The 27,299-nt window shown below is 38.3% G+C and overlaps 1 protein-coding gene across 1 annotated transcript; it reads left to right on the top strand.

The window, feature by feature from the left end:
- The first annotated feature begins 88 nt into the window (after window positions 1-88).
- Window positions 89-25,819, top strand: zgc:162707 (UPF0524 protein C3orf70 homolog B). Its single transcript, XM_008403950.3, has 2 exons — window positions 89-717; window positions 21,673-25,819. Exons 1-2 carry the CDS (start codon window positions 534-536, stop codon window positions 22,341-22,343), a joined length of 855 nt encoding a protein of 284 aa, XP_008402172.1. The 5' UTR covers window positions 89-533; the 3' UTR covers window positions 22,344-25,819.
- Window positions 25,820-27,299: the final 1,480 nt, after the last annotated feature.

The following is a 27,299-nucleotide window of genomic DNA, read 5'->3' on the forward strand; positions in this document are numbered from 1 at the left end:
ACATCCTGAACAAATCGACACTTTTAAAGTCCAGTTCTTTAAGGTTTGATGGAGACGACGAATTTCATCTTCAAGCCTAGATCTTTGAAGTTGCTGTGAGGGGCTGATGAAAGCTCTTGGTTGTGGCGTTTGAAGTGCGCACAGCAGCTGGCTTTGTGTTCGTGGGGCTCCTCCCGTTTCTGTGATGAAGTTCGGATGCGCGTCACCAAAGCAGCGCGCACAGCTGAGGAGCTTCCCCGACGCCACGCCACGGCACGAGAGATGGGGAGATGCGTGGATCACGATCACGGGAGGCTTCGAATGTGACATTGCCCCGTCGTTTGTACTTCCACAGAACGCGTTGCCACCCTTTGTGTGAGCACTGACCGAGCTGATCTGGATTCAGAAGACCCAGCAGCACCTATCCCCCCCCCTATCCACAAACCTTCCTGGGCTGCGTGGACCGTGAAAAACCTCTCGGATCGGTTTTAGTTTTACTCCCAACAGATCGTGCGTGCGTTTTGAAAACAAAATTGGATCCGGGAAATGTTGGCATGGCCGCCTCGGGAGCTCATAAGTGTCCGAAGAGTGAGAAGTTGGACGAGGCGCAGGCTCTGGCCAAGAGCTGCGCGGGGAGACCAGACTTCCTGCCGTGTGATGGACTCTCCATCTGCGCGACGCACAGCCACGGGAAGTGCTTCAAGCTGCACTGGTGCTGCCACTTGGGCTGGTGTCACTGTAAGTTTGTGTTTGCATGCTTTAATGACCAACAAGAATGTAAACTCAACGTCTATGATGACAAAAAAATAAATAAAAAATGCTCGGTTTGTTTACAATGTTCAAAAGGCAGAGAGGCTGGACGCTTTCTTAAAGAGATGACATTTTAAAAAGATAAAGAAAAATGTATTTGAAAACTAAATAAAGTGGCAATAGAAGTGTTACTCAGTAAATTCATGAAGAACTTTAATCAATCAAAAGTCAGGCTCAAATCTCAGTGCCTTTTAACAGCTAACTAATGGGTACAATTTCAACTGATAGATTTTAGACTGGACAGAAATTTCATGTGTCTGTTAAAATGATTGTAATCATTACTGTGAGAAAAATACATAGTTTATAGATTATAAATCAATTTTATATTCCTTTTTAGTTGCTTGTATATATTATTACTTTTTCAGTTTTATTCAATCTATGAGGCACCAATACTTATGATAAGGCTGATCATTATATAGGAAAATCTGAATAAATTCAAGTAGATCATTGAAAAAATACATATATCAATTTATTTAATATGTTACACAGATGCATTAGAAAGTAAAGTACATTTTATTTATGTAGGCACTTTTACAGGTTGGAAAACCACAAGGTACTTTACTATAGGAAAAAAAACCCCATTAAAACTGCATAAGACAAAAGCATAAACAGATTAATAAAACAGAATACAAGCATAAACTAGTTAAAAACCAGACTGAATACATAAGTCTTGAGCCTCCCTCTGCTCTTAAAATGTGTTCGAGGAACTATTAAAATCCTTTATCTGGAAGATCTCAGACCACTGGAAGTGCTGTAGGGTTCTAGCAGGTCTGAATTTGGCTGAGACTTGACCACAAGGGCTCTAAAAGTAAATACTGAAATTATAAAATGATTAATGTACTGGCAGCCAATGTAGAGAGATTAAAAGTGTCTTTTGTGTGTTGGTTAAAAGCCTAGCAGCAGTGCACTGACCTGACTGGAGACGATCAACATCTTTCATATGTGAAAATCATGGGATTTTTCTGCAGGAGTAATAAAATGGCTGTTGCAGTAGTCGAGATGAGATAAAGTAAAAGCATGAATATGAACATGAACTAGTTCTGCTTTTGATTACACGGTAATATCAACCAACAACAATTTTAATTTTAGGTTTTAGATTGGGTGACAACTGGAATTAATTACGTGTCCATTGCACATCACGCATAACTGGCTGCCCTGTATAGTTCAACCTTTACTGTGACTGTCGTGTTCTTAGAAATATTTCAAGATACAGTATTTGTCTCTTCAGTAAAAAAACAAACAACCCCCTCACCCCCACCAAACCATCTGTGGTTACATATTGAAGTTTAAAGAACATGCAGGTCACGAAACAAAACGATGAGCTGAACGGGGCTACTGACACGTTCATGAAGAATCATAAGCCACAAAAGGTCATTGCTAAAAAAACAAGACTTTAATGGAAAGTTGAGTGGCAGGAAAAAGTGTAATCGAAGGTCATCTACAAGCAACATTAACAGCTGCAGTTTTGAGAGGATCTTAAAGCAACACCCTTTCAATGGTTTTGGAGAGATTTACTCGGTCTAGACTGTGGCAGTGCTTCAAGAGCAACGTCACTCAGATTTATTGCTGACATGGGCTATAACTGTTGCATTGGTTGAGTTAAGTCACAACTGAACCAGTAGCAATGTTGTAAGTGTCAAACCTGGGTTAAAAAGAAAACGTGATAGACTGTTGGAAGTCTTTTCAGATTAGAGTGACCGTTGCATTTAATTTGGAAATCAAGGTCCTAAAAAAAAGTGTGAAGTTTCTACAGTCAGTGATGAACTGGGGAGTCCTTTCATCTGCTGGTGTTGGTCTGCTGCTCTTTATTGGGTCCAAAGTCAGAGCAGTTCTGTAGCAGGAAATTATACAGCTAATTTAGTCCTCACAATTCTAAATCATTAATTATTTAAAGTTGTGATTGGAGAGAATTAATTTGCTGACATAAATTAACCTTCCGATGTTATTATTCATTGAGATTCATTGAGATGTACATGCATAAGCTTCATCACCCTTGTAATTTCAAGACACAGTAATGGTCAAAAATTTGAGTTAAATTTTTTCAGTGATACATGATGTTCTTTTTAACAGACAATTGTTTATTATTTCCAATTTTTGCCCGGCATAAAATCTATAGATCAAGATTTCAACAGTCTTCAGTCTTATATTGGTAAGATATTGCTAGGTGCTGTCTGTCGGCCAGGTACTTTACTTTTGTGACTTTGCACTGGTTTCAGGTTGGAGTTCATGGAACAAAACTATAGAGTCCAGTTAAGTTACTTATAAACAAATATATATCTTTCAACACCCTCAAACGTACAAGAAAACTGTGTTTCAATGTTGTTTTTACTGTTAACAACCACTATGCATTATTAAGTCAGTAACCAATCAAAATAATCACATTTTAGCATCTGTGGTTGCAAAATATTCCTGGATATGTTGTGTACCTAAGGCAGATTACATGATTAAGTAATGCTGCAATAAAGTTTTTTTGTGAAAGTTTATCATTGTACTAAGAGCATGTCCTCAGAGCAACTTCTATTTTATATTTAACAACATTTCTACATCTATTATAAATACTCCCTGTATTATTCATGATGTAGAACTTAATTTACGCTTCAACAGATTCAAACCCTTCAATAAAAAAAACTCTTGAAAACAGAGTTTGTTGTGTGAACTCAGACTCATTAGCAGAAAGGGATTTTTATGCTCCAGATTCTGATTCTGTTTTTCTGTTTCTGTCTCATCTGTTTTTCTGGATGCAGTCTGATGACTCTGTCACACATCTGAATCATCACTTTCGTTTCTGCTTTTTAAAGGCCATGTCTGCTGATTTCCTTTTAAAGCCCGTGTCACATCAAGTGTTTCAAAACCTTCATTTAGATTTTGTGATGTATGACGAATAACTGATTGGATTTAGGTAATATACAATAATTTAAAAGCTGATTAAATCTCAGCTGCTAGCAACATGGTTTAGCGTGTATTTTGACCCAACATAATGCTTTGAACACTCAGCAGACCAGCCAGTGTTTATTTCATGGCTAAAAATAGCACTTATGCAGAAGTTGAAGCTGATAAAAGGTATGGGTCATGTAGGGTCGCACAGTGATACCAATGTTAAAAAAAGAAGTGATTCCTCTGGTGGGTTTAGTTTATTTTTCAGCACTGAGGTGAATTCGGGTTATTTTGGTTAAACGTCCTTTGAAGGAAATGCTAGAGGCAGTGCAGGAGTGAACAGAGTTTGCGCTGGCTGTGTAAAGCATAGAGTAGTTCAGTACTCTGCCTTTCCTCCCTATTTCTGCACACGAATGGTCAGCTGGCTGAATGAAGTTTCTCATGCTGTCCTGTGCCTCTCTGATAAATGTGAAAGTAACAGAATTGAGTGATAACATTTATTTACCTGGAATCTACTCAAACTATTTCATATGTTAATGCATCCAAATTGCCTGCTAATGCATATTGTACTCATACCTGGAACTGTAGTGGAACTACTTGGCTGTCATTTTTCGGTCAGTCAGAAAACAACATCCTAGGCGTAAGCTGGTTAGGACTAGAATGTATTGCACAGAAAACTGTACAATGCAGACAGAAAAATCTGTTATCATGCCAAAATTTTGCTGAGTGTTGCTAATTGGCATCACAGCTAGTTAAATTTATATTTATCATATGTGCTATAATGACAGAAAAAATAAAACCAGTACATTTTTATATTTGAAAATAAATTCAGGCGGCAAGTGGTTAAATTATCTTGAGCAATTATAATAAATTGTTGCACACTGTTATTAATTTTATGCATGCTTCTTTTCCACAGAAAAGAGAAATGGAGAGCTATTGTGGTACTTTATATGTTGGAAATCATCACTAACTAAAAAGTACATTTTGATCGTACCAAAGGGTTTCTTTCAGGCATAAAGCAGAGAACCTGCTGTACTCATTAATTTCCTTTTTTACTATGGATGTTTCCAGCTTAAAATTTAACATGTGACTTTGAGAGGTGAAATTTGGCAGCATTCTTCTACCGCCAACACCCTGTCTCTCCGTTTGAACCTCTCTCAGCCTGAAGCTTCTGAGCCAGTCCCCCATAGCATAAACCCGACCCCTGACAGCGTGTCCGTCTCTTTGTGCTGTCCCCAATTTATCCCCATCTCACTCCAGCTGCCCTGAAAATCCTCAGATCAGTGTAAAACACAATCACCATCTCCTTTGCAGCAGCCACGCAGGGGCTTACAGCATGCAACCGCACAAGTCACATTGTAATCTTTTTTGCTGTGTAATCGTGGGATTTCAGATGCCCCCACCTTCTCTTCAGAATGAGCCACGCGATTTTGAAATATTAGATGTGACAGAAATATGATGAATCCCTTCCAGTGTTTATTGCAATCTGCAGAAAGCATTCAGGAGGCTCGGCAAAGCCAACCCAGTGTTTATCTGTCTGTGAACACTTAGACTTCCTCCTCCCCTCTGGCAGTAAAACAATTGTAGAGAGCGGATTTATTTTATCCAACCACACTGCCTTCCAAAGATATTCATACCCCTTGAATATTTCTACATTTTGTCACACTAAAAATAGAAATTTCAATGTATTTGTTTTTTGTCATAGATCAATACAAACTAATGCATAGGCTGCTGTAATTGTGAAGTGAAAGATGAATGATGTGCGTGATTTTCAAAATTATATCTAGGGACAGAAGTGCGTGCCCTTTCTTTGACACAGTAAAGTTTTCTTTCACTTAGTAAAACCTTCTTTGTGTCTGGTTGGAATGGGAATATCTGTACATTTTCACATTTGTCCATGAATTCTCAATTGGATCCAAATCTGAAGTATCACACTATGCTTTGATGTCAATCATTTCATTGTAACTCTGATTGTTTAGGGGTCATTTTTCTGCTGGAAGATGAATCTCCATCAGTCTCATGCCATTTGCAGATTTTAGCAGGTTTTTTTCCAGTATTGCCCTGTCTGTCAGTAGTTCTACCTGCTGACCTGCTTTCCTGTCACTGCTGAAGAAAATAATTCCCACAGCATGATGCTGCCATCCTTATTTGTAGTCTTAGCTAATATCTAGAGTGTTTTGAATTAGGGACACAAAAGTTACAAAGTGTTCTCATCCAATCAAAAACACCTTCTTGAAATTTTCTGGTGTCCCTGGCTTGTGATAAACTTTTTAAACTAAGTTTTTTTTGGCTTTTTTTTTAGCAATGGCCAGATTTTTGACATAAAATATGTGTGTTTGATATACAAATTCTCCCAGCGGAGCTGTGGACCTCCAGAACTAAAGTCAGCCTGTTGGTTCCTTGGTAGATTTGCAGTTCTGGCATAACCTTCCCATTTTTAGACAGTTTATCAAACAGCGCTTTTGAAAATGTTCAAAGCTCAGAATTTTGTTTTATAACCGTACCCGACTTTAAACTATTCAATACTATTGAATGCAAATTTATTTAAAGGCAGTTAGTAAAAAAAAAAAAAAAGTCCCATTTTTTTTAAAAGCACAGATATTGCACTGGTCTGTCACATAACCTCCCAATTAAATTTATTGAGGTCTGTGGCTGAGACATCAGGGAATGTGGAAATTTTCAAAGGTTGTGATTGTTTTATTTTGTTGTTTTTTTCCCCCAAGACATTCTTCATTCAACTGTAGGAAAAAAAAAATCATGATAAAGTTTCTCACCTTTACATCACTCTCTGCTTCCACTCTAAGCTTCCCTGTGCAGGACAGTCATGCACCAGCAGTGAAAATAAACCAACTTTGGCTGCTGAATCAGACAGAACCAGGGCGCCCACTGAGAAAACTGTATGCGGCTGCTTTCTGTGCTCGCCTCAGCTTGGCTCACTTCCTCCTTCTCTCCAGCAAAGCAAAGTAATGCTGAATGCAAAAGAGCAGAACTCTGCGGCGGCCCCCGTATCTCGTCGCGTTTTCATTTCGAATGCGCCAGCAGCTGCTGCCTGTTAGCACAAACTTGTTCAGAAGCTGATAATTGTTCGTCCACCATGGGGGAGCCTTGCTGAGCTGCCTTTTTTAATTACATTTTTAATAGGTTTTCAGGAAAACAAACAAAAAAGGTCACTTTGCTCAGCGTTTATGTCCTCAAACACAAATGATTTCCATTATCTGGGAACAGCATGGGGCGATGATTACCTGTGACTTAATTCCTTCTTTTATTTCCAGCCGAAAACCGAGCAACACCCCGGCTTTGCGGCTTTGAGTGTTTTTCCTGTTGTAGCTTTTCTGGCAGAGAAAACGGAGAGGAAAGAAGCAGAATTGGATGTAGGTGGAGGCAGTGTTCCCAGCTGGTGACAACAACATCAGTCCAAGCCTCTCATTAGCAGTAATTAGCGGTGTTTAGTGTCACCGCCAATATGTCACGTCTGATGACTGCCTTTGCTTGAAGCATCACTAGAACCACCTGGCCTGAATTCTTGTTTTTTCTTCCTCTCACTTAATCCTTCTTTAACTGATTACACTTGCCAAAGAGAGTGATGAATTACTCATTAACAAAGTCTATCAGAGGCCATAATGAGCACTGAACAGTCTTGTCAGTCTGCTTGTTTCCTGTCGGCACCAATTTCTGATTCTGGGTTACGTTTTGTTGTGTTGGTACAGGAAAGTGGGATCTCTCTGTCAGGTTATCTCGGCAGTCTCATCTGTCAAAGTACACTGCTTGCAAGTTGCAACTATCCAAAAGTGAAACATGGAGGTTTTCTGGGGTTGCTCCTGTCCTGTGCAGATTGATTTGCTGACTGATTCTGAATTAACCGCAGTGCTGAATTGTAAACCGTTTCACCTTTTGCTAACGGATCAGTAACGGGGCCTGAGGCGAGGTTCTTGACTGATTGTTAGTGTTTGCAGACCACAGCTCCTTCGATCATTTTAATTGCTGCTCTGTTGGTGATGGAAGCAGAGCAGAACCAGGAAAAGAAGTCCGTCTAGATATTACACCACCTTCCCTTTTTGATCTACTATCCTCCCACTGCAGCTTAGCTAATAAGAAAGGAGAAAAAGAGCTTGGTTTTATACTCTCAGGATTTAGCTGAGATTAATGTGAACTTATGTTTAAACTTTGCAACAGGAAGAAAATGTTTTTTTTTGTTTTTTTTGCCTCTGTGCTACATGTGACAGTAAGCTTTCACTGTTTTAAAGTGAGCATCACAAATAAAAAGCTGTTCAAGATTGAGGACCAGGGGTTGGAAAATATTAAGTCTGGGGGACTGAATATAAATGCATGCCACACTTTCAGATTTCTGTTTTCAAACAGATAGTCACTTAAAATCACATTAAATCCCAATAAAAATAAACTCAGGTTCGTGCTTAAAACATGACAAAATATAAAAAGGTTTTCCACCAACCTGCTGTCTTCCTGTTTGGTGTACAGGTCAGTAGTTCATAGTGGCTAACTGTCTCACAATGGTGGTCCACTTAGTCTGCCAATAGATGGTCCATAACTCACAGCTGGAGAACGGAGAATGATCTGGAAGATCACTATATATTGTGTGAAAGACTCATTACCAACCAGTATTGGCAGGAAGATTTACTTCACTGGCCTCTTTCTCTTTCAGCAGGAGGGATAAATTGTACCTAATTAGAAGAAAATAAAAATTAATCTTTCACTGACGACACTTAGGAGGCATTTCTGGCCAGAAACCCGATTCTACGAGTTTTTGAGACACGTGTGGAAAAATAATTAAAATGGCTCCGAGGTTATTTGATAAGTTGGTTACCCTCCAACTTACTGCTGCCTCCGATAAGCATTTAAAATACCTTAATTCATGCTGTTATTACAGTATCACAACCTCAGTGTAGGATATTGAACATTTGAACCTTTAAGCGCATTGTGTTATGATGTGTCCATAAATAGCTGCAGGTCCTCCCAAACTAGGACTCCAAGAAATTTTTGTTCTTGCAGATCTGTGAGAGAGAGGAAAAGGAACTTATTGTTGAGTACTAATAAGTCTTTTAGTCTCATTTCATGAAAACACAGTTCCACATTAAGTTCCAGTAAAATTAAGAAAACGCCATGAGTATTTGTGATGGAAAGACAGAAAAGCCTTTTTAGTCATCAAAACCCAAACAGACTGTGGACATACAGATTGCATTCGACAGTTATTATGAAAACCCCTAGATAGCTGCAGATTTTCTTCAGTGATCTTTGGAGATGTATCTTTATTGCCATCTTCCTAACTTTGGCGACAAGATAAACTGAAGTCACCAGCCAGACTTTTTTGTCAAGAGTTCTAGTTGATTTCAATTTGCTCTGACTTCAGAAAAAACCATGGTTTGGGCGAGGCTGTTTTCTTGAAGCGATGTGGTGATTTATATAAAGATTAACACACGTTTGCTTTACTTGAGCAGCATGTTCTCCTCTCTTTCTCATTTTGATGAAAAGAGAGCTAGACCTCTGTTTTGCCTTGTTTCAGCCTCAGGGAGACGGTAAGCCATGAACACTCAACCAGAAAAAGAAAAGCATAAATAAGAAATGCTGCACTTGCATTTGTTCAACAGGAATTATTGGAAATTCAGTTAAGTGTGGCTCCTAAAATTTAGAGAAAAACAATAATTTGCTAAGGTGAATTTTCCCCCTCCCGCTAAATAAATGCATTGAAATTAAATGTTGGATTTCTCAACATTCTTCACCGTGAGATTACGCTTCAAAATCTTTACTGGGGTGTGAAGGGCGCAGTATATTGTGTGCTCTGGTGTCAGCCGAGTTGCATCACGTGTGACTGTAGAAAGAAAGGTGAGGTAATTGGATTTCTGTTCTCTGCTTATCATCTCATAAGCTGCTGTGACTTCAAGATTTCGAACGAAACTTTTTCCACTTGTTTCGACGCAGCAGGGAGGAGAAAAGCTCCACGGAGTTTTCAATGTGTACCCACATTGTCAGACAGTCGGGGAAGAGTGTGTAATACTGTGCACCTGTCAATAATAATGGTTGAGGAACGCTGGATAGACATCCATCCAGGAAGTCTTGAAATCATTTGTGTTATTCATTTTCTCTGCATGGTTGCAAAATGTTTGCAGAGTAAGAGAGAGCAGGTATCCCATCGGTGTGCTCCACATCCTTCCAGCAACATCAAATTATGCTGTTACTGTAACTGCCTCCTCAGCTACTCGCCATCGCTTTCTGGGTAGTAGTTTCTATATATAGCTGCACACATATTTGCTTGCATGTGTTCTGCCTTTATAGTAATCGTGAACACAAGGGGACAACATTAAAAACACCCCACGTTTCGACAAAAGGGCCGTGTGAAGATCAAGTGCTTAGTTCCTCTCATAGAGGAGAAGAGCTTGCCAGTAAAATAGACTCTGCTTTGAGAATATAAAGGAGGTTTTTTTTTGTTTTTTTTTTCTCCTGGCTAAAACCTCTCAGATCTTGCCTGCCAGTTTAATTCTGGGTCCACTGCTGCCTCTGTTTTGCTACCCAATCTTGCTTGAGGTAGAGAAGAAACAAACACAGCTAGCCTCCAATAAAACAAGGATATTATGTATAATCAAATACCAAAAAGTAGGACTTGAAAGGGTACATTTGGGTCCCACATCTCATGTTTCAGGCCATGATTTGGAGCAGATATGATGCAACATCACCACATACCGTTTTTGCTTTCATTTTACTTTTACATAAGCAGGAACAGAAAAATAAACCGACCCTGCTAGCGAGGAGGTTTTAAAGTTGCAGGTAATATTCTCCAAAGCAGAGTTTGTGTATTGGCAATTTTATTTTAAAATAAGAAATGTAAAAAAAAATAATAATAAAAAAAAAATTATTAATTTTGATGTATTAAAAAAATCAGAACTGACTGGTATAAAAAATAGAAAAAAAGAAAATGAAATAAAAGCCAGCACAGAACTAAGCAATGCATCATATATGAAATTGTTATAGGAATGCTGCTAGCTCTCATTGGCTATTGATGCACACTGCTCAAAAAATAAAGGGAACACTTAAACACTTAAGTGAATACTTAAGTGTTCCCTTTATTTTTTTGAGCAGTATATTAATGCAAACCTAAAGAGGAGGTGAGTGTTCAGCCTGTTTATCAGCTATCTTTGCATTACTTTGGCATGGAGTGCTTTGAAACATTTTGTCTGCCATGACACTTAACAAACGGCAATAAAAACGTTGTTGTAATCTTTGTCTGACAGCATAAACACAGCGGTAATGTCTCTAGTGTAACCGTTTGATAAAATACTTGTTCTCATAAATAAATTTATATCGGCAAAACCCAAACCGATTAAATGAATTTTAAGTTTAAAAACATCAGTTGACAAATAATGGCAAAACTTGCCATACATTGTTTTTTTTCTTGTTTATTTTTGCATTTATATAATATTTTAGAACCTTAAAACTTACTATATCATTCAGTAGGAACATTTGCATTGTTGACCCAAATGTCATTGTTTGAAAAATGCGTCATCCACCAAAGTAATGCTTTTTGTTGCGTCACAAACAGACTGTATGTTTGGAAATGTTACTGCTGGAACATTTTGTTTTGTTTTGGTTTTATAAGATAATCAATAACTGGCATTTTTGTGCTTCAAAAAATGTCACATACCCAACTAAATAAAAATCATCTAGCTGTATACTTTTTTTTATGATTTGATGTTGGATTTTACTTTTAGAGCAGTATTTGGTTTTGTTTGGCTCAGACTTTATGTGGTAAAATCGTGTAATTTTGCAATATGTTTAGTCCAGATAATTTCCCATTCTATGATTAAGATGCAGCAAACATCTTGCCTAATTCTTACTCATGTATATGAGTATTAGCAAAAATTTTTAAATGCAGCTTTTGAGTTTTTCTTTAGTGGGCATTTAGCTCGTTCTTCCTGTCGCCTGTTTCTTGCCACTTTTGCCAGTCTTCATTGTCTCCAGTTTGAGTGAAGGAGTTATGTGCCCAGCACAACAAGTTCTGCTTGGACCATAACAAATTTCCTTTTGAAATGCCAAGTTGCATCAGTACCACCACATAATTTATTCTCATTCCATTCCATTGGAAATCATGCATGTTTGGTGAGAAAGTTTAGCAGGAGAACAGTCTAAATGAACAAAATTAATTGATATTTAGTGACAACTTTTGAATTTGTGATGAGCTCAGGATTGTTATTGCACTATCCGACTATTCAGCTAAAGGACATTATTAAAAAGAACATTTTCACACAGAAGCAACGTTTACGGAAAGAAAAACTTAAGAATAGCATATTTTGCACAGAGAGAACTTGGTTTACAGAACTCGGTAAAATTACCAGTGGCTGCATGTGGAGCAGTTTCTGGCCCAGTGTTCTTGAAACAGGAAAGAGGAAGGGAGTTTCACAAAATCCTGAATCAGAGCGTCATCTTGGCTGAAACCGGAAGCTTGTGTTGCTGCTTTTCCTGCAGCTGTTTTACAGGAAGGATTTGAACACAAAAACCCAGCCAACAGGGGAGATTTAGCAATCTGCACTCACAGACGTGTCTTGTTGGATTTTAATAAAGCACTACTCTGAAGTGTATGCATAATTGTGGTTCGCAAATAGAGATTTGTCAGACAATCAAAACTTGTGGAACTGCTTGTTGTGTTTTCTTTTTGTTTTGTTTTTTCTTTCACACTGAGCTTGTTTAGAGTCCCAGCTTCAGCCTGCAGGCAGTCAGGCGGACTGAAAAGTGGACAGAGTGATGTTGGAGCTCCGTAATGGAGAGTGAGAGAGACAAATGAGTGTCCTGTAATATTTTCCAGAGACTCTACCTTGTCCATTAAAGCAGAGAAAACAGCTTGCAGCCTGCCACGCGCAGGAAGAGTAGGAGAAGCGACATGCAAGCTGGAGATGTGTGTTATCAAAAGAATAATCCACTGCCTCCTCTGGGGATGAACTGCTAGCCCTCCCACTTCACCATTAACCTCCTTACGCTTTCTTCAATCGTAAATATCTCTAAAAAATAACTTGTGGCTATTTACAACATTCTCTTTTTGCTTTTCTGCTTGATCCAATGCTGTAAGGAGGCAGCTTTAAATGTCCTTGATGTTTTCTGTGGATTGTATTTTTTTTCACATGGACCATAAAGATGAAAAAGTCAAGTCATTTTTACGCTGTAAATTATCCTGTGTAAGTGCAGTTGGAAATTATTTCATTTTTGATATCCTCTCATATGCGTCTCAGGTGCAGTCGTGAAAAGATTGGGATACTCCATTAAAAGTTGACCTTCCAAAAGGAAATGCTCACATATGTCATCCGTGTACATATGAGTAATTTTACCCATTTTATTTAGTAAAATGAATAAATGTGAAAGTGTCCTGAATTGTACTTTTCTGTCTGATCTCTTTCTAAAAATCCATATGTCCGGATGTGCTGGAAAAACATACAGGCTTTTCAGTGTGACTACATTTTATGTCTTTATTTTATCAATGCTTTTAGCTGCACTTAATTGTGATGTGATGAAAGGTTCTTTCAGTCCTTGCTGAAAGTGTAGCATGTTCGGCAGCTGGTCGAATGAGACCCCTGGCAGAGCAAAACATTGTGTCCGTGTTTGCTGTGGAAAGCTCAGTAATGTGCAAGCCAAAGAATTGACTAAAATGTTTGACATTTACTGTTAATACCACAAATGGCAGATTAAAAAAAAAAAAGAAAAATCTGTATTTACTTTAAAGCAAGACCAGACATATCCTGCAGCATCACATTTGTTGGTGTTTCCACACAGGAAAAGACACAAAAACAAGATATACTTTTATCAAATTAATTTATACATTAAATATAACTTTTTTTTTTGCCAGAAACTTTATTTAAAACAATATATAATAGGTCTTAAACTGGAAACAATTTCCAGTTTAAACTAAACTTGTCATACGCTGTTATTGGATTTGGCATTACTGTAGTGTTGTCTAAAAACTAGTAATGAAGTACAATATTGCCCACTGTGACATTATAATTCATTGAAATGATCACACACAATGTTGTTTATTTTTTGCTTATGTTTTCTCCACTGTGTTTACAGACAGAAAGGCAGACATATGGAAAATATTTTTGTCATCAGTTTTCTACAAGAAACTTTAGATTTACGAACTATGAGGCAACGATGCACCAGGATGGCTTATCCGGTACAAACTAATTCATAATAGAAGGACCTCTCTGGAGACTGGCTTTAATTAGGTTGGTATTTAAGCATTGCATTATGGTGCCGCAAGACATTTATCTCTCTACTCTATTTATTTTCAGAACCACAAGGTTCCCTCCTCTTTCCTTAAGTTTCAGCTTCTTGGTCACTAAAAGTTTTAGCAGCTGTAGGCATCAACAGCGGTGAGTCCACCCAATAATTTGACTGGAAATATTATTAAGAGGCAAAGCATAAATGCAAGGCACCTAAAAAATTGATAGACAAATAAATATCCATGGTGTACATTTTAGGACATCCGCAGGTCCCAGGAAAACATCCTCACACATTAGAAAAAACGGCCCCAGATGTCAGACCATAGTCCTCTGACTAAACGGCATCAGAATAAAAAGTCTTAAAAAAACCCACCAGAAAAACGGCTTCAGATGAAAAGGTCTCAGATAAAACCACGTCAGCTTTTATTCTGATGTCATTTTTTCGGAGACCTTTCGTCTGAGGCTGTTTTTTGCCAAGACTTTATTCTGATGCCGTTTAGTCAGAGGTCTGATGGCTTTTTCTCTACGGTCCGACAACTGAGGCCGTTCTTTTTTATGTGTGAGGATGTTTTCCTGAGACCTGAGGATGTTGTCCTAAAATGTACACGGTACAATTAATTGGTCAGATTGATTCACCCTCCCCTTTGGATTACTAAAAGGTTTGGGATGTAACTTAATTACATCCTGCAAATTTAGCCAAGGATGTTGTCACAGGGTCTTTCTATGTGCTGGCATTTTGTAAAAAAAAAGTTTTGTATGGGTTTAAACTGGTGGAGTGAAGGAAGTGAATGGTTCAGTCTGTTGCTGCATAAGAGCAGAATATGTTTCTTTTTGTGGTGATCTGTCTTTTTTTTCCATACTGTGTGACTTTCTGACCATCTTGGTTGAAAACGGCACAGTTTTTGAGCGCTCCCTGCTTGTCAGACAATTATTGTTTTTTTGTTCAGTAGCTTAATTATTAAAGGATGGCCAACTCTGACTACCTCAAGCATTCTGGATACTGAGGTGAGTGAATCTTCATCAGTGTAGCTAAAGTGTCTGCGTGTGGCCCCATGTGCTGCAACAATTTTGTAGTTACATCAATTTTAAAGCACTGGCACTTATATTACAAGTCTATGTTGTGATCCTGATCCCATTGAGATATATACATATATTTTTTTAAATGGCAGAAATCTATGACTGCCTGGCCAAATAAAAACAATATCAAGAATATCAGGTACTTTATTTTTTGTGTAGCTTTGATTTAAGGTAGGGTTATTTATTTTTGGGGTGTTGTGTTTTTACCAAAGTAGTTTCAGTGTTGTTGGGTGACATGAAAAGCAGTGCTGCAGTAGTACCAACTTTTGCAAAAGTTGGTACTAATGATGATAAAAATATATTTTATTCTGGGTAGTTGGATGCAGTGTTTATAAAGACCAAACCAAGTAACTAAGATTTTGAGACCCACACGTATAAAAGTCTGTTATTTCTGGATTTGATAAGAATCAGATTTAATAACAGTGAAGGAAAAAGAAACACCAGCTTCATCTTCAGTGAGATACTGTAGCAAACTTTCTATGTTGTGATCCTTGACTATAAAGAAAAGGAGGTTCAAACAGGCTGGAAGTTTAAAGTGAGAAAATGATGTGGCAGTGTGGTGGATGTCCTGCTGCGAGAAAGAAAAAAAGAACAGCTGTTAGCTCTTTCTATGTTTACAACCAATTAAAATCCATTTCCATCACAGCCCTGAACTCGCCCATAAACGACTTTGGTCAACCAGTGGCAAGAACAGTGTCCACCATGCATGTTGCCGCTTTCTTCATATGAGCATCACTTTCTACTTTCGCCTTTGCAGAGTTGTTTCTGCAAACCTACAGAGCTGATTACTTGTGTTACTTTTTCCATTCAGCAGCTTTAGTTATTAATATCAGAACAGATCCATAATAAAACAGACTTGCTTTTCTACTTCACTGATAAATGTGTCTCTGTGTCCCATCTGGGGAAGATGTGCTTATTTTATTTTTTTTTCCGCTGTCGCTTTCTTTGTCACATCTATTGTCTGGTGATGGTGCAGACAAATGGAGCGATATGCAAATGATTAATTAGGGGAGTGTCTGCACCCGTTCATGGATAAAAATGAATAGAAATCAGGCCTATGCATATGTATGCAATTTATTTATTATTAAAATTCAGAAATGAGAATCACACCCACACACAGCTTTATAAATCTGCTGAAAGCATTTCCATTGTCCATTTACAAATAAAGTTGAGTTATGAAACAACAGAATTGAATGGAGTGGCTTAACTTCTCACCCTAACATGGCTTACTTAAGGTGAGAATAATAACGCACAAATCCAGATGCCACTTAATATCTAGCCATGTCTTGTCTTGATAAGGAGGATTGAGAAAGATGAGAACTTGCGTCAATCTATCTGTGTAGTTTTTATAGTTTTGTGTCAGATTTATCCTTCAGTCTTACTCTGAGATGTGTAGCTACATGATATTCAAACTTGGCACACATTTGTTCATCTGTCTGGCTTTGCTGAGGCTTCGGTGTATCAATGAATGCACATCGTGTTGAGCTGTGCCTATTTTTACAAGAAATAAATCAATGTTTTAACACAAGCAGCATCGGTATCCTGTTCTTAGCACATTTAGAAAGGTGCTATGTGAACAGAAAATGAAATCTACGTTATTCATTTGGATGGGCATACACTGTATGTTTTGTAATTGCCATCATTGCAGTCAAACCTGATGTTTCTTAAGGGTCTACATCTGTTTTAGGCTGTTAAAAAAACATGTTTTCAACCTGACGTTAGAGTTTAGATAAAGCAACAGTTTATAGTTATTTGTTTTTAAGTTTGCCTAAAACCAAAAACTTTTTATGGTTATAAAATTGTGCCATACATCATAAGATATTTCATAATGTCCATTTGTCTGTGAGTATCTGCAAAGCCAGGGGCCCATTGTATAACCTGCCCTGACATCTGTTGAGTTAAAAGTAATTTTCTTTATTATAACCCTAGTCTGCTGTAGCTGAAAGTAGTTACTTAACTTTAATAAATAATACCTACCTGCAGGAACCTGCCCATATTGCATTTAGTTTGATCAGGATTTATAAACTCTTTTATAAGAAAAAACTGGCCCAAATGTTGACCAGAACCTAAATATATTAAAATACAAAGTCTTCAGATAATTAATGTACAACTAAATTAAATTATATGTGAGATTTGCATATTTTTATGACAATTTATTTCCATGAGCTCATGATCACATTTAACTTCACTGAAAAATAAAACAATTTCAATGGTTTAGAAACATGAATGTGAATTGATTTATTTCCTGGTATGAAATGAAAGTAGGTGGGGATAAGATAGGGGTACTATTTGGTAAAGAGTTTATTTTATTTTATTTTATGATAAGCCACAATAAAACATATTTGATTAAAAACTGCTGATTTTCCCACCAAAATAGTTAATGTTTGCTAATTTACTAACTCTATAATTCCCTTTACTTGATAAAATTTGTCTCAATTACTCAATGAACCGCTACAGTACATTTTCATTTTATTTATAACAAATTATGTTCAGTTTCACCAAATATAAACTCGTATTTTCCACCTTGCGTTGTTAGGCTTCTATTTTATCCATCTTCCTGTTTTTCGCCTGCCTTTGTGTTTGTGGATTTTCCTCTCTTTGTTTCAGCCAAGCCACTGTACAAAATGATCTGCAGCTTTACCATAATGTTCCTCAAGGCAAACAGACACATGGATGTATTTAGCTGAGACTGTAGACACCTTGGAAATTTACATACTCACTGTCTTCTTTCTGCAGAGCTGCCAAAATCGGCTAGTGTTGCTGTAGTGTTGGCTCCGTATGTCTGTGTGTGTCTGCGTGTGTGTATGTGTGTGTGTGCCGTGTGTCCAAGCAGGCATCTGTCCGTCCCTCACTAGGGCTCTTGGTATTTGAAACTCCAGATGGATGAATGCAATTACATGTAATATGCTAAAAACTAAATGTCAACACGTCGCCTTTTTACAGCGTTAGCTCTCATTTGTGGGCACTCTCTTGTCTGGCTGAATGGGCTCATCTCATTCTGAACATGGACCACTGAGTTTGCCTCATTTAACCGACCCCGGCTGCTGCTTTCCCTCTTTTGTCTGCATCGACATGAGCTCCAGTGTTTTTCTGTTAACGGCGTTTACACTGTAAAGCTTCAGCCTCTTTAATCCCCCCCCCCCCACACGGGTGCCTGATGGAGACTCGCATCATTAAATAACGATTTGGTTAGAAGAATGAAAACTATTCTGTGACAGAAGCCGATTTGTAAATCACTGACAACACAAAGCAGAGCCACTTCCGTACTTTATGTTTTCACTGTAACCTGGGGAAGACAAAAAAATTCGTTCTGATTCAATGGATCTTCATGCCAGTGGAAACAAAAGACGAGGACACAAAGCGGTAGAAAGTGATGTGTAAGCTTGAAATCTTCTGTAGTTTCTCTGGCTCTCCTGGGGGCCTGTTAGACAGACAGCTACAGTATTCATGCAACACTGGAGTCAATCAGCTGCAAACAACAAGCAAAATCTTGGAGGCATTAGAAACTTGTTACACCAGATTTTTCACAATGTATTATAACAGCAGCACATTTACAATATGTGCTGCTGTTTGTTGTCATAGTTTCATGTTTCAGATCATCAAACTGATCTTCATTTTAGACAAAGATAACCTGAGTTTAAAAAAAAATGTTCAAGTTTCCAAAAAAACTACCTCAATCTGTGTGGGAAAACTTTTAAACATGGTTTTCCTGTTGAAGGTAATATCCCAGCTTGTCAGTTTGATTGCTTGTTCTCACAATTTTGCTTCACTGCACAACTAAAATGTGCTTAAGATTAAGGCCACAAACTGATGGCTGAACATTCTCCATTTTTCACTTCCTTTTCTGTAAAATAACAGAATTCATAGTTCCATCCCAAAGCAGCAAATCAACATCAAACCTTCACACTACCACCTTCATGTTTGACTGTCAGTGTGATGTTCTTTGTGTTCGTTCTATGCCAGATGACAAGACACATGCCTTCCAAAAATGTTCCAGTTTTGTCTTGTTATTCCACAGGACGTTTCTCTGAGGTTTTGGGGGTTTTAATAATTGACGCTGAGGTCAAATGAGGCGAATCCAGCTGTGCTTTGAATGTTTCTACGGCCTTTTATGGTGGGTTGGTCACTCCTGGGAACGTTCGCTACTGCTCTGTGTTTCCTTCATGTGGGATGACTCTCACTGTGGTTTGCAGGAGTACTATGGCTTTAAAAATTGCATTTCAAGGCTTTTCAGACTAATCAGTGTCAATTGTTTCCCATTTGTTCTTCAATTTCTGTAGACTGGAGATATGTTGTGGGTTTTTTTGGGGGGGCGGAATCTTTTGGCCTACTTTTTTGTTATTTATGTGAATTCTTTTTTCCCAGTAATAAGGCCTTGGTGTGACTAGTGAAACTGAACTGAGCTTTTTTAAAAAAAATGTGGTTAATTAGATTGAATTCATATTTTAACAATGGAGGTCACTGCCTTTTAATACTGAGCCAGGTTGATTTGAACCTTATTATATAACATCAACATTATGTATTCTAATAAATAAGAAAAATAATTTGAAAATTACATTTTTTTGATTAATGAGGCAAACGCTTTCTCACTTTATACTAGTTGTGGACATTGTCTTTTATAAATGCCTGAGGTGGGCCACACATTTTATTTTCGGGCATCAAATAAATGGCTTGGCTGCCCTGTTCTAGTTTGGCCTCAGATGTTGGTAGTAAGAAAATATTTTTTTTTACCTTCGGCAGCAGAGACTGCTTTGTGATATGAAAATTAATATTGACCCTAAGGATGAACAGATTGTTATCACAGATGTATGTTTCAAAAGGGGCATCTTTGGCCAAGATTGACTGAAAGCATATTTTTGTGTGTTTTTAATTGTGCTGTTGCTGTTTTGTGGCTCGCAGTGTTGGGGCTAGGTGCACTAGCAACATGTTCAACGTTTCATAGTTGATTATAATGCAAATGAAGCACATTGCATTGAAAATGCAGCTCTTCTAAGTTTGTGGCAGTTGGCTTCTCTCCTCCAAGGTTTGACACAAAAAATAAAACATTTTGAATTTCTTTAGCATTTTGCATCTATGAATAAGTGCAGGGAGCTATAACTAATATAAAAAAAACATCTTCAGTAATGTGTATATAAAAACGCTAAACACAGTTGCCACAATAATTGCCTGTAAATATTTGCCTAAATGCTAATTGGTAAAAAAGAAACAATTATGGAAAACCCCCTGACATTTAAAGAGAGGGAGTGTTGGCATGCTTCTTTGCTAAGCTAACTTTTAGCTACTAGCTCTACTGTAATGCTAAAGACAGCTTGTTGCTGTGATTTACTTGAAGCTGTTATTTTTTTTGCCATCCTCTGTAATTCTGCTGTAGTTAGTAGCACTCTATCTAAAGTATTTTGAGCAGCAAACAGCTACAGTCAGCGACAGTCTCTAGCTCTGAGTAGCTGTCATGGTCAAGGGCACTTTGTCAAAGGCAGGCGAATTAACTGAGCGTGTTTTTGATGCTGGGAGAAACCGGAGCTCCCGGAGGAAGTCCGCATAAGCTCTGGTTGCTTCAGGGTCCTCTTGATGTGATGTGACAGTGCTAACCTCGAAGCCACAGAGATGCTCATATTTGCTCTCTGCCTCTAACCCTGTGCTGGTTTTCAGCAGCTTCTGTGGAAAATGCTGGGCCCATTAGCTGCCACATGCCCTGTCCTTCCAGTCACCGACTCTGTTGTTGTGTTTACTGGTAGGCAGTGTTGCGGGTTTCAAATAGATTTAGGCCTGAGGCAGCTTTTAGAAAGGTTTGAAATTTGCCTCAAATCCCTCGGGAGGGGTTTCTCAAAACTTCACAGAACTTTCCCTCTATATAGAAATGGTTTGTCGATATAATAAAAACGACATATAAGTGTTTTACTTCTGCTGTTAATTATTCATTTTTTCCTAAACTGAAAATAAAAGGAGAACCGTCACTTCTAAAATTGCAATATGTAACTTTTATAAAAAAATGTTTTTCTTTTTTTACTTCTGTTAAAACCGTCACCAGGTCATGACCGTGTGTTATGAGACAGCTAATCTGTGAAAAAATCAATCTCCTCCACATCGTCCCTGAGCTGCTAATCTGAAGAAATGCACCGCTTTAAAAAAACATTACGATTAAACTGAATAATTTCCTATTCTGCCTTATCTCATACTGTCACGACATAGTGACAGTTTCAGCAAATATGTAAAAAAAAATCTATATTTTTTGTAAAAGTTACAAGCTGCATCTTTAGTGTTTCTTGAAAAGTAAATCTAGTTGCTTTTGTTAAATCATATCTGATAACTTCAAGGTAAGGAAATAATTAACTTTAACCTAGATGCATAGCAAGGTACAATATCTTCCTTCTGGGGGCATCAGAAAGCTCTTAGGGGCTCACCATGATGTTTACTCTTCAATAGTCACACCAAACTAAATCTGTGAGGGTCAAACAGGGCAAAGCTTCGTCAAGGCTGAGGAACAGATGTTCATGATGTGATACTCTGTGTGAAGTAATTATGTTAAAAGAGAATAAATGGGAAAAAAAGTGAATAAATGTGCGAGTATTTTAACGTATTTCTCACCATTTTTAGTATGTTACTCATTTTGAAAGGTCATTCATTCGAAATAAATTTTTCCCGATTTAGGTTGACTACAATATCTTCATTATTATTAGTTTTTGCAGTAACGTTGTCATTTATTTCTCTCTACCTTTAGGTAAGTACGTGTACCAGCCCATGACCAATGTGTGCCATCTGCCCAGCACAGCTGTGCCGCCCGTCGGTTCAGAGTGCAGCGACACCATGGACCTCTCCGTCTCTCTGGCCGAGCGCTTCCTGAAGCTGGCGCCCAGCTTCCAGTCTCCGCCTCACCTGGAGTCTCCCAAGTACTGTGTCATCGCGGATCTGTTTGTGGACGACTACATTGTCAAACGGATCAATGGGAAGATGTGCTACGTGCAGCGGCCCCTGCCTCCCTTACCGGAACCGCCTCGACCTCCCACCCCTCAGCCGCCCGCTCCAGCTACACCTCAAATGCCCCCTAATCCCAGTCCGCCCGAGCAGCCGATGAGCCCGAAGCGGCAGGCTCCTGCTCCGCCGGTCCCACAGCCGTACAGCGAACAGAAACACCTCTCCACTGTCGAGAAACTAAAAGGCCCTAAAATGGACCACTGCTCGTCCCCGTCCAGCTCCGAGGACTCCGGTATCAACGCGCTGGGCCTCCACTTCCTGGAGTCCTGCGAGGAGGGAAGTGAGGACGAGGAGGATGAGTTGAGCACAGATGGAAACTCGAGCCCTGGTAGCCTCTGGGACCAGGACGACTGTTCTCTTCTCTCCCCCTCCAAGTCAATGATAGAGATCATCGAAAAGATTGAAACAACAGTCTAACTGACATACAGAAACCACTTGTGAGGAGGACCAACGGAGCGGTGTCCAACAGAGAACAGCACTCCGGGATTTCATTTTCCACGGACTCACAGGGAGCTCAATCTAGTGGTTCTGTACGGTATTGGCAAGGTTGCTTCAGGCTGAATTTCTTCTCCTGCATGTGGCTGAAGACTATACAGCCACAAATTTCACAGAGCCTCTTTTCTGCCCAATCCCCCTGCATGGAGTTCATTTCTGAGACTTATCGGAATCAAGGAGGAAGCACAAAAATCTCAAGGATGTGAACAGTGGACAGAAATTTAAGAGTAGAGTAGAAACACGTCAAAACAGACACGAGAGATATAAACGATAGGGTTTTTTGTGATTTTCTTGTGTAGGTAAGTTATGGGAGCTACATTATGTAGGAACAAATTTGTTCTCTGACGACAACGAACAGTGAGGTAACTCTTGGTGTTCTCCAATTGTCAGTCTTCAGTCTCATTCAACCTCCATGTCATCTCTTATTCACTGGTAAGCGACTCCACCCACACACACGCTACTAATTCTGACACTTTAGCGTAATGATTGCCAGGCCGGCTACCTCTCATGAACCTCGAGCACATCAGGCTTTTAACTCGTTAAAGACTCTCCTCCGAGCTGCTCAGACGCTGCCTGCTTCTGTCGCATTAGGGAAAAAAAAAAGCTTTCAGAGGTCACAATTCATCCGCACTTTACCGACGCCATCACAGGCGGCAGGTAGGTCGGGATCTGACAATCAAGAATTACACAGAAGCACATTGCTACACGGTAGCTGCCACTAAAGACCACTTCTACGACTAATTACCACACATTACTATGTTCTTCTGACCACCTTTGTTTGATCAAACTTATCTAAACTGTAGATCACAGGTCAGATTTTTAAAAGTTGGGTTCTGTGGAGAGCGTTTGAGTAGTCGGTGTGCTACACTTACCGGTAGGTGGGTAACAATAAATACAGCTCACTAAAGAAAACAATATGATTATAGGTTCATGAGGACAAGACAAGAAGAGATTTTAACTGGATTTTGGGGAAACAAGGAATGACCTACGTTTCTGTTTTCACATATAATGTAAAGGTTTTACAAACCACAAAGTATCTTATCTGTATGGGATATTCTACTCCAGGTTATTCTGGTTGATATGTTATGGTTTCCATACATGTCTAAATCTAAGGGGGTCCAAATTCACATAGAAACATTTAAAATGTGATATATTGCACACAAGCAGAGTTAAGGTTTCAGACTGTGCTTTTTAGAATCTCTCTACAGTGAAAAACCATCCATTTCAAGCTTGATCAATCTATGCATTTTACATTTTTGAATTAACATACAGCAGTACAGAATAGGATACATAAAATATCTAAGATATAGAATAATAAAATATAGGAACAGAAATTAGAAATTATGAAAGAGTCCTGAGTCATTTAAAAAACATTGTTTTCCTTTGCTTTAGCATCAACAGGAAGCTGCAAAGCGGACAGTAATGTTTGCATAGCCATTAACTGTTAGCTATACGTATATTCCCATAATGTTTACAAACTATTCATAATTTATCTGTTACTCTTCCAACTTTTCTGCTGAGTAGCTAAAATCCTGCTAGTTAAGAGATTTAAAAGTGGTGGAGGTTTTTCAGTGCTGTGGTTTACCAACCCGACAGCGTCTGCATTAGCTAACTTTGTCAACAGAACAGTGCAACAGCTCAATAACTACTTCCTCTCATACTTCAAAATAAGTCTTAAGTATATAAATGGAACAGGGTACTAAGATTAGTACCTCACCATTTCATCCAGTGCTCAGAATAATAGCTTACATTTATTTTGACAGATTGTCACAAGCTGGCAGCAGCTGGATAGCTGGATAGACTACTAAGATATTGGATTTGATGAGAAATATTGTGACATTTTATTGTCTTGAGATCTGGTACCAGAAGATCTTATTACACCACTGCTTAACAGAGGTAGATTTCTGTTTTTAGATGTCAGAAACTCACTTTGGTTTGGGCCCTAAACCGATGTATGGAAAGCCAATTAGCAATATCTAAATATGTAGTTTTTAAAAACTTGTACTTTTTTCCATCTGTTATGCAGTTTAATATTTTTTTATATGAAATAGTACCAGAATGACCCTAGTTTTCTTTTAATAAATAAAGTGTCGAGTTGTGGATTAATGCCACCCTCCCAACCATTGCTGTGTACTGCTATTCAGCTGGCTGCCTTTTTTCCCTCTCACAAGCTTTTAGCAGGATGTATGTTAATTCTGGCTAATAAACTAGGCGACCTAAGACTGCTATTCTTGTGTTTTGCAAAACTCATTAGAAAAAGACACATTTCTTTGTTTTTGCTTAGGTTGATAAATCACAATCACAATATTTTAACTGAAATAATCAATCTATCCATTCATCCATCAATCCATCATTTATACCCATTTATGCTTTTAAGGTTTATTGGGAGGTTGGTGTCTTTCTCCAGCAGTCATGATCTAAATAAACGTAAATAATGGTATTTAGGTAAGTCTATATATTTTTATCTGCTTTATTTAATCTAAATACCGTTTTTGCTCAAGGGTATTGTACCATGAGAGTGTGTGCAGAGAACTAATTTCTGTTCCTGCAGACTGAGCTAGCTCAGGTAGCTATCTACTGCAAGCAGAATACTGACTGCTCACAACAACTCCACAGAACCCCAGTTCAAATAATTTGAGCCATCCTATTAAAATAGATCTTTTATAAAGAGCCAGATATTGAAATTGCTTCAACATATCTCTGGCACTGCAAATGTAGGAGAATGCTAAAGACTACTAAGATACATGATATTGGCTCAAATTGTCTAATGTATTCTTTTAAATCACTATTATAACATGACTGCATATTCATTGGCTTTTTGGTGCTATTAATGCATCTATTATGATGAATCGAAGGAGTAGGCAGGGAAAGAAGTAGATTAGAATAGTTTGTCACAGTTAGTTTGTACTATTGGACAGAAATAATCACTTATTGCACCTTTAGAGGGATATTACAATGTGAGATGGGATGTTGCATAGGTGTTGTGATGTGGTTGATATAACAAGACGTGAGCCAGCCCTTTTATTAGTTGGTTAAATTAAGCGGGCTGGAATTTTATTTTTTTCCATTTCTTTTTTCCTTTTACTTTAGTTTTGTTTTTACAGTTCATTTGTCAAAAGCTATCAGCAAAAATTACCAAAATCTTCACAAGTGTTGCTGAATTTCCTTAAGCACAGAAAGCAGAAGTCATTTTGCATGACTGCATTTGTTCTAGCAAATATATGATATATCTATAAATAGTTTAACAAATTTTGTGATTCTGTGTGAAAAAGATAAGACGACTCCTAAATCAGGGTGACATCTCGTGGAGCAGAATCCTTATTAATGCAGTTCAAAATGTATGTTACGTTCTTATTATTGTTATATTATTTTCATATGAATAAATCTTATGAAACTGAGTGGGATTTTTTTCTCTCTTTTGTGCGGTGTGCAGCAGCACTTATTTGATGAGAATGTCATCGACATGACAACATGGATGACTAATGCTTTGCAGAGTGTCAGAGAGGCTGCAAACGAAAGAGAGGGATCTGTTTAAAACGAGTTTAGCTGCAGACTTCTCCTCTTGAGGAACGTCCTTGATTTTTCTCATTCACTCTTTTGAAACCTTTTTTTTTTTCTAACCGTGCATGAGGAATATTTCACTAAGAAAAGGAGCTGAGCCTGGGGATGGTTAAAATATGACCTGTGCAACAGCTTTATGTAAGACGTGAAATATTGATCAGAGTGAAGTCTCTCCAGCTGCGACAGCTAAGCCTCCCCCTTTACTGATCAGCAGTGCAGGTGGAGTTCTGCCATGTCCTCTGGGCCTCCCCCGTAGACCGTCTCCTTCGCGCTCTCTGTGTAGGAGCTGATATTATGAGAGCACATGCAAGTGAGTTTCTCATCCTCACTGCGAGCTAAGATTGATTTCTTCATGCTTCTCTTTTCAACTTACATTATGCCTATTGATTCTTTTTGCCAGAGCAGAGAGAAAACAAAGGCATGGATGAAATGCTAATGAGTTTATGTGGCTGTACATTCGCTTTCCTGCAAAATGAGGAGGAGGAGGGAGTCGCAAATGGATCATAGGAAAGACGGTGATTTCTTTTATTTTTGCTATTTTGTCACTCTTAAATGTGTCGGATCATCAACACATTTTTAACACTAAAGATAAGATGAGTAAATGGGGAATTGTATTTTTAAAATGCTGAAAATATATTCATACTAACCTGGCCCGATGTAATAAAGTAATTACCACTTAAAACTTGGTTCTGCCACTCAGCAACAACATTAAGTGTATGAAATAACTGCTTATGAGCGTTTACTCTAGTGTTTGCTGCTCCAGGAAACACTGGAGCAGCAAGGCTTCATAAGGCTACAAAGAGTCCCCTCAGCATCACTCTACCATCACCATGGTTGACTGTCAGTCTGATGTCCTTTGTGTGAAATACATTTACTCTCAGAATAAATGTACCAGGAAACTTTACTTCCAAAAGGTATCACTGTTATCTTCGTAGGAAACTGAAAATTTTCCCCAATGTTTCCATCTAAATATTGTTTATAAAACTGTCCTTTGTGCACTTTTTGGTCAGCTGTTGCTTTGGTATTTGAACTATTTTATGGATGCCAAGTTGCCCTGTCTCTTTCTTATCATTGGACCATGAACACGGCATCTGAAGCAGTCAGACTCTGCACTACTTTGGACATTGTCCTCTATTCTTTTCTGACCTCCTTGCTAACTCACTGATTCCCTCTTGGGTTAATACCAGTAGGTCGTCCACTTCTGGTAAAGTTCACAAGTTCTATGTTTCTCCATTTGTGGATAATGCTTTATAACCTTTTCGAAAGTGATTGATATCAATAATTTTGTTTCTTATCTGTTGTTAAATTTATTTTAGA

The sequence above is a fragment of the Poecilia reticulata genome, chromosome 2 (assembly GCF_904066995.2).
Source record: "Poecilia reticulata chromosome 2, P_reticulata-male-v2, whole genome shotgun sequence".
NCBI classification, from domain to species: domain Eukaryota; kingdom Metazoa; phylum Chordata; class Actinopteri; order Cyprinodontiformes; family Poeciliidae; genus Poecilia; species Poecilia reticulata.